Source organism: Pseudopodoces humilis, chromosome 2, assembly GCF_049639895.1.
Source record: "Pseudopodoces humilis isolate 2021_Gansu_Grassland_sample_001 chromosome 2, ASM4963989v1, whole genome shotgun sequence".
Taxonomy (NCBI): Eukaryota; Metazoa; Chordata; class Aves; order Passeriformes; family Paridae; genus Pseudopodoces; species Pseudopodoces humilis.
In genome coordinates this window covers 63,108,311-63,114,518 of record NC_142201.1, presented here as the reverse complement: position 1 = coordinate 63,114,518, position 6,208 = coordinate 63,108,311, and the positions used below count along the sequence as shown (strand labels likewise).

Genomic DNA, 6,208 nt, shown 5'->3' with positions numbered 1-6,208 from the left:
GCATTTCTTTCACAGAAGAAAAAAAGTCTCTGTTACATAAAGCAGCCTGACAGAAAGAAAAAACCTTTTTATTTAATGGAACCAAGGGATCATAGCTTAGATATATTTACACGTGCCACACAGTCAAATATAAAAAGTTAATTTTACTCATGTTAATTTTTACTTATATACACTTATTTAAATAACGGCTCCACAGATAACAGGAATGTGTCTTCAAAATGCTGGTCAGAAAACCTGTGCACAGAGCGACGAGCGTTTTCTCTGATCTGCAGTCTTTTCTCAGGAGGCAAAGAAAAGATAAAAGCCATTGTCTCTGCATAACTGTCCTCATCTTCTGCTAGGAAGCCAGTAACATGTCCTTCATGGGGTACCACAATGTCCAGTTTGGGGCCACCAGAATTGTGAGCCAGGATAACTGTGCCAGCTGCCATACATTCAACTACGCCTGTAAGAGATACAAAAAATGCTGATATGAGTGTGCACATCATGTGCTTTGACCTTCTGTAAAACACTGGAAAGTCAAACCAACAGTAAAATTCACTACAGACTGCTATTACAAATCAGCTGGAAAAATACAGTGAAAATGGTCCCATAAGAAACACAAATTTAAATTTTTCAGTTCTAAGGACTGAAATGACAGTTTCTCTTCAACACATAAAATTTAAATTAGGTATCAGATATAACTGGTTAATTTGTGGGTCTTGTAACATACCTGATTTTAAGCCTTTGGAAAGATACTGAGAAAAAAGTTGACTAAGCACATTTCAATCAGAAAATATTCAGAACTTCAGTGTTTTGCAGATGAACAAATCTTTATAGCTTCTGACAACTCAGCAAGACACTAGTAAAAAATGTTATCTTTACATCTGTATTTTTGATGGAAGAAATTTTAACTAAATAGGAATCAGTAAGTTTCCCTCAGCCAAAAGCTTTGGGATAGGAACAATATATAATGTATACAGCAGCTTCAGTTCTCCTCCATGGTTCCAGAACAGACCTCAGAAGTGCTGATTCTTCTCAGTTCTGATTTGATTATAAATTTGGTTATAAATTCCCTCAGCTCAAACACTGCCTAATATAAATAGTGCTCCAAAGTTCTGGACTAAGTTTTTCACACATAAAAAGCCCATCAGATGAAGGTTAAATCCTGCTCACATTCAAAATCATAGTGTGATTATATCACTTTTAAAAAATATTTAACTAAACTGCTCTGTGGGAGGAAAAAAAATAAAAAATACATAATTTCCAGTATTTTGCTGCTTCTTCTGAGAGACACTTCAGTGTCAATTTTTTTATACCAAGCTCCAACAGACCATAAACTACTACTCCTGATACTTACTTAACCTGTTTTCTAATAAAGTCTGAAGATATTAACTGCAGTTTAGTCACATTATAGCAGGGTATGGCACCTGTCTGCTTGGCTACTAACTTTATCTGATTGCTGTAGATTTATAAGAGATGGTCAATCTGGCATTCCCTTTTAAGGTCAGGACTAATTTAACCTCAATAAACTGCACCCCATACCTTAATTCTGAGTCCCAGCTCCTCTCTGGTACTCTGCTCCATGCTACACCCACCAATTTAAGGTCTTCACACATTTGCCTCAGCAGAGATGCCTAACACAATGAGACGACCAAAGGTACCTGGTGGCATCTACACAGGCTTATTTGTACCAGACAGGATCTATGGGAGACTCACACCCCTGAAACAGCAGCTGGAGCCCCATGACATACACTGGACATTTCAAATGGCATTTGAGGCAGGTGAAACACAACCAAAATCTCTAACATGGATGTCTACACATTAATTATCTCTAAGCTCCCTTTGCAGTCAGTGGAGCCACCAGGGCACAATTTAAGGCGCTGAAAGAGAAGCACCTGCAGCCTCTTGAAGCTTGGGAACGTTGGCAAACCTAACCCAAGGACAATAGGGTGACCCATGACCTTGCAGGGCAATAGCTGGAGGTCGGCAGGACATCCTGGGCAGCACAGATGGGACTAGCTCTGTGCTCAGGTGACCAGAGGATGCACAGAATTATCAGCCTATGACTACAGCACTTCAGCATGCACTACAGTAGCATCTAGTGGTGCATCATCTGCACCACATCTGCACTGGTCCCGAAGGCTTTACAGCAGCTACACTGCCTCCAATGGGAACAGGAGCTGGACACCTGCTTGGCATGCAGACCTCTGTGCTTAGACACCTAGAGACAAGCAGCTGAACACTCAGGAAACATACTGACCAATCCCAAAGTGCTCATTCCACATGGTGTGCAGGCCAATGGTGGCCTTGGCCAGGTGTCTCTTCAGCTCCTCAAAAGGAATGTTAATCCTGAACAGCACATCATCACCAACTCCCAGCTCTTCACACAGACATTTCAGCTTATTTACACGCTCTTCATCTTGCTGGTTACGACAGCCACCAATTAAAATCAGCTTCAGTGATGGCTGCTGCCCCACTCTTTTCTCTTTCAGCAATTTAGCAAAGGCTCTGATTTGCAAAGGATGATCTTTTTCAGGCCTGAACTGGCTGACAGAAACAATGGAATATTCACTGGTACTCTTTTCCACTTCCAGTGGAATATCCAGGAAAGTCTGAACATCGCATGGTGGATACACAACACTGGTGCATGCCCCAGCTCTCCAGAGGGAAAGGATGTGATTCAGTGTCCAAGAAGAATTCACCATTACCACATCACTGCAGGAACCAACCAAGCCGTACATGAAAGCAAAGAAGTAGTAGTAGACAAGTTTAAATTTGCTGAAGAGAGGGCTGCTTGTAATGAAGGCAGCATTGTTAAACCTGGTATCCTGATTCCTCACGACAGAGAGCATATCAGTGCTGATAGTGGGGTAATGGATGTAGCATCCAACACGACAACCTCCTAGGTATTTGAAGAGGGGAATTGTGAAGGCATAACCCATTGAGTCAATATAAACATCAGGAACGCACTTTAGAAGAGCTTCCCAGCCAAGGAACACCGATCCTAAACTTTGTCCCAGCAAAGTGAAGTGAGGATAAAGAGAAGCTTCCACAAGGAAACGTTTTTTTAGAAATACAAACTTCACAGGATGAATTAACTTAATATTGAATCTTCTGAAAGCGCCTTCAATTATTTCTTCTCCAGTGGCATCTCTATCACCAGTGTAAACAACACACGTTACATTCCTGTACCTGTAAGAATAAAGAAAAATAATTTCATATATTCTTCTCTTCATATTTTTCAGCAAGAAACTAAAATACAATCCGCTTAAAAGTACTCAAGAAGAATGTGCGAACAAATGTCTGGCCCAGAAATTATTTTAACTAAATTATACTTTTCCTTATACTTCCATGGGTTTTTTTCTGATCTGCAGAAAAACATATGGCTGAGAATTTGGGGAATATTTCAATTTGCGTAAAACATAAAAGGAGTTCAGTATTATTCTACAGACTTCATTACATTAGGAGGTATCTGTCTAGTGCACAGCATGAGCAAAATGCAAATGATGGCAAATCATTGGATGTGCCCATGTTAAATCCACTTTAGGTATTAATTTGTTTTGCCTCCTGCACCAAGAGGCAAGTACAAAGATGATCAGTTATCTGCTGAGGAGTTATGACTATACAAAGTTCCATACTAGTGGAAAACTGAGGAGGAAGGAGAGGTTTTTTCAAGGAAAGAAAGGAAAAAAAGTGAGAGGTCCCACAGCAGGAAATATCAAATTCTAAAGGGATGAAGTAGAATGCAACCACATGAAACTCAGATGTAAAGTAAAATGTAAGACCAGTAGATTAATGACACCTACTTAAATATGTAAAATGCCAACACCTGTATAAAGAACAGCAGCAGAAACTGAGAATGAAATTTGGTGTTTGATAAAGACATATGCTTACTTCTTCTGTAGTGTTCTTATGGCACACCACAAGACTCTCTCCCCTCCACCTCCTGCGTTGCAATACGGGTGAAAAAAGGCCACCAGCAGTGGCCGCTTCCCATCTCCTCCTGCTGAGCTCAACTGTTTCTTCCTTTGTAACCACAGTCGCACTCCCCACAGCAGTACCACCAAGCAGATGCACAAAATTCCACTTAGAAATAATGCAGGGAGTAACAATGAGCACAGCAATCTGAAATAAGCCAGAAATGTTAAAAAATATAATTGCTTTAAAGAACTACTGTGTATGACATTGAGCGAGAAGGACTTAAAAGTAGAGCTACAGGGAATTTGACAACTTCTTGAGTTCTTCTAATCTCAGAAATCATCAGTGTGTATGACTGACAATTAAAGAAATTAAATCACTACTCTGCACTGTTTATTCGAAGGTCTCTTTTCCCCCTGTTGTTACCTTGCAATCACTTATCATTGTTTATTCATGCCCTATATGTGTTATCTATCTCCACGTGCTCTACACACTTTGTAAAAGCTGTATGCCCTTAGCAACCTGGCAATACACAACCAGCAGAGTGATTTCCAAATAGGCTTTCAAAGAGTTTTTTTCAGCCCAATCTCCGGTTTGGCTCGCTCTGCTGTGAACTGCTTTGGTGCCGGGTTACTGGGGCCAGGCATCTCGTATTCCAACCTGCACTTCCCACACCCGGAGGCATGAACAGCTAGGCCAGCTGTCCGGAGCAGCTCGGTGCAGTCTCTCTGTGCAGAGCCGCTTCCTCTGGTCTCTCAGTCACTGTCAGGGCTGTTGCCTTCGCTCTCCAGCCTCCCTGACAGCTGTGACAGGTTTCCTGGCCCACAGGGACAGCGCCTGGTCCCTCCCGCTGTGCCGCTACGCCTTGGGACACACAGCGTTTACTCAGCCGCTCCCGTTTACCAAAGGAGCGACCCACGCCTCACGACTGACACACAAGGAAGCGCTTTCATTCTGGGCCGGGAGCGGCGGAAAAGCGCATTAACCCGTGCGAGCCCGCGGCACAGCGCGGAGCCGGGCAGCGCCCAGCCCGGGGGCCGGAGGAGCGCGGCCAGGCCCGGGCCGCCTCCCGCCCGCCCTGCCCGCCGCCAGGACGCGCCGCCCCCGCGCCCCCTACCTGAGGAGCCCACACAGGCACAGCCCCGCCGCCACCATCTTGGGCAGCGCTGCGTCGCCTTCTCGGCGGAAAGGGAGGTTCCCAGCCGGCGGGGCGGGACCAGCGGCTCCCGCAGCTGCCGCCTCCGCCTCCTCGCTCACCTCTTTCCCCGCCTCCTCCTCGCCCTCGCCCCACCCAGCAAACACGGAACCTGCACCCCGTGGAACGAGTGGGGTGCGGTAGGTTTTATTGGAGCCCTGTGCTGCTGCAGGACGCGTTTTTCCCGGAGAGTGGACAGGGGCACATCCCTGGCACGGTTCAGTCAGACACAACACGTGCTGCTCCTTGAATGGCACTGCGTCCTCCTCAGGGGACGGCCTGGCATTCCTTGGGCAGGATGGAAGGGAGGGCGCTGTGAGGGGGCGGAGGCCTCCCGGGCGCGCGGGGTTTTCTCTGCATCCACGCTCCCCCAAGTTTTGCCTGTGTTGATGCTGGCCAGAAGACTTCCTCGATGAGCTCGATGTCCTGGCTTGCAGCCTTGCCTTTCGCTTATCAGTGAATCCCTCATTATGGTGAGGGAGCTGCCAGCGACTGTGTGCTGTGTGCAGGTTAATGTTGTGAGGCCGAGGGCACGGTGTCCAGCACAGGCTGCCCCTGGCATCGCCTCCAGAAGGATCCCATGAACACGATCATGGGGACAGTCGCCGCTGAGGTTATCTCCATCTCATATACTTTTTGCCCGATTTTGTCTTGTTTGGAGAGTATATGCACAGACCAGAGAGTCAGTGTAGTAGAAAGACTGAATGGTGCTGGTTTTTGGAAATACTGCTGATGATCTGTCAGTCCACATCAAGACTTCATGTGCTTAAGATGTCATCCTTGGAACAACATAAGGAACTCACCCAGATCTCCAGGGTCCTGGGAAGCATTGAGTGAAACTGTCAGACTGTATAGATCAGGAGAGACTTTGACAGAACAATTTGAAACATTTCTGATCTCTTGTCACTTTGCTACATGCTTCTTCCCTCCCCCCCCCTCCCCCCCCTTCTTCATTTTAAAGTAATAAAATGCTTTATGTGGGAAGTTTGATCAGGATAACTCATTTTTCAGTCTGTTGCAGAGTTGAGGCTGTCCAAAATTTGAGGGAGTTTCAAACCTTGTTTCTTTAAACAAGACCTTTCCAGAAACCTGTGATCCTTCAGTCTCTTTGAG

At 45.3% G+C, this 6,208-nt stretch overlaps 1 protein-coding gene across 1 annotated transcript; it reads right to left on the bottom strand.

Moving 5' to 3' along the window:
• Positions 1-47: 47 nt before the first annotated feature.
• On the bottom strand, positions 48-5,144 carry ALG11 (ALG11 alpha-1,2-mannosyltransferase). Its single transcript, XM_005516339.3, has 4 exons — positions 5,018-5,144; positions 3,877-4,107; positions 2,243-3,174; positions 48-445 (listed from the first exon to the last, which is right to left on the bottom strand). The coding sequence occupies exons 1-4, from the start codon at positions 5,053-5,055 to the stop codon at positions 174-176; spliced, it is 1,473 nt and encodes a 490-aa protein (XP_005516396.2). The 5' UTR covers positions 5,056-5,144; the 3' UTR covers positions 48-173.
• Positions 5,145-6,208: the final 1,064 nt, after the last annotated feature.

Bases quoted from the DNA above. Each gene is read 5' to 3' on its own strand.
- ALG11 (XM_005516339.3), bottom strand. From the start codon at position 5,055: ATGGTGGCGGCGGGGCTGTGCCTGTGTGGGCTCCTCAG. The intron at 4,108-5,017 runs GTAGGGGGCGCG...GGCTTATTTCAG, and splicing joins TGCCTGTGTGGGCTCCTCAG to ATTGCTGTGCTCATTGTTAC. The intron at 446-2,242 runs GTCAGTATGTTT...TATCTCTTACAG, and splicing joins GAATGAGCACTTTGGGATTG to GCGTAGTTGAATGTATGGCA.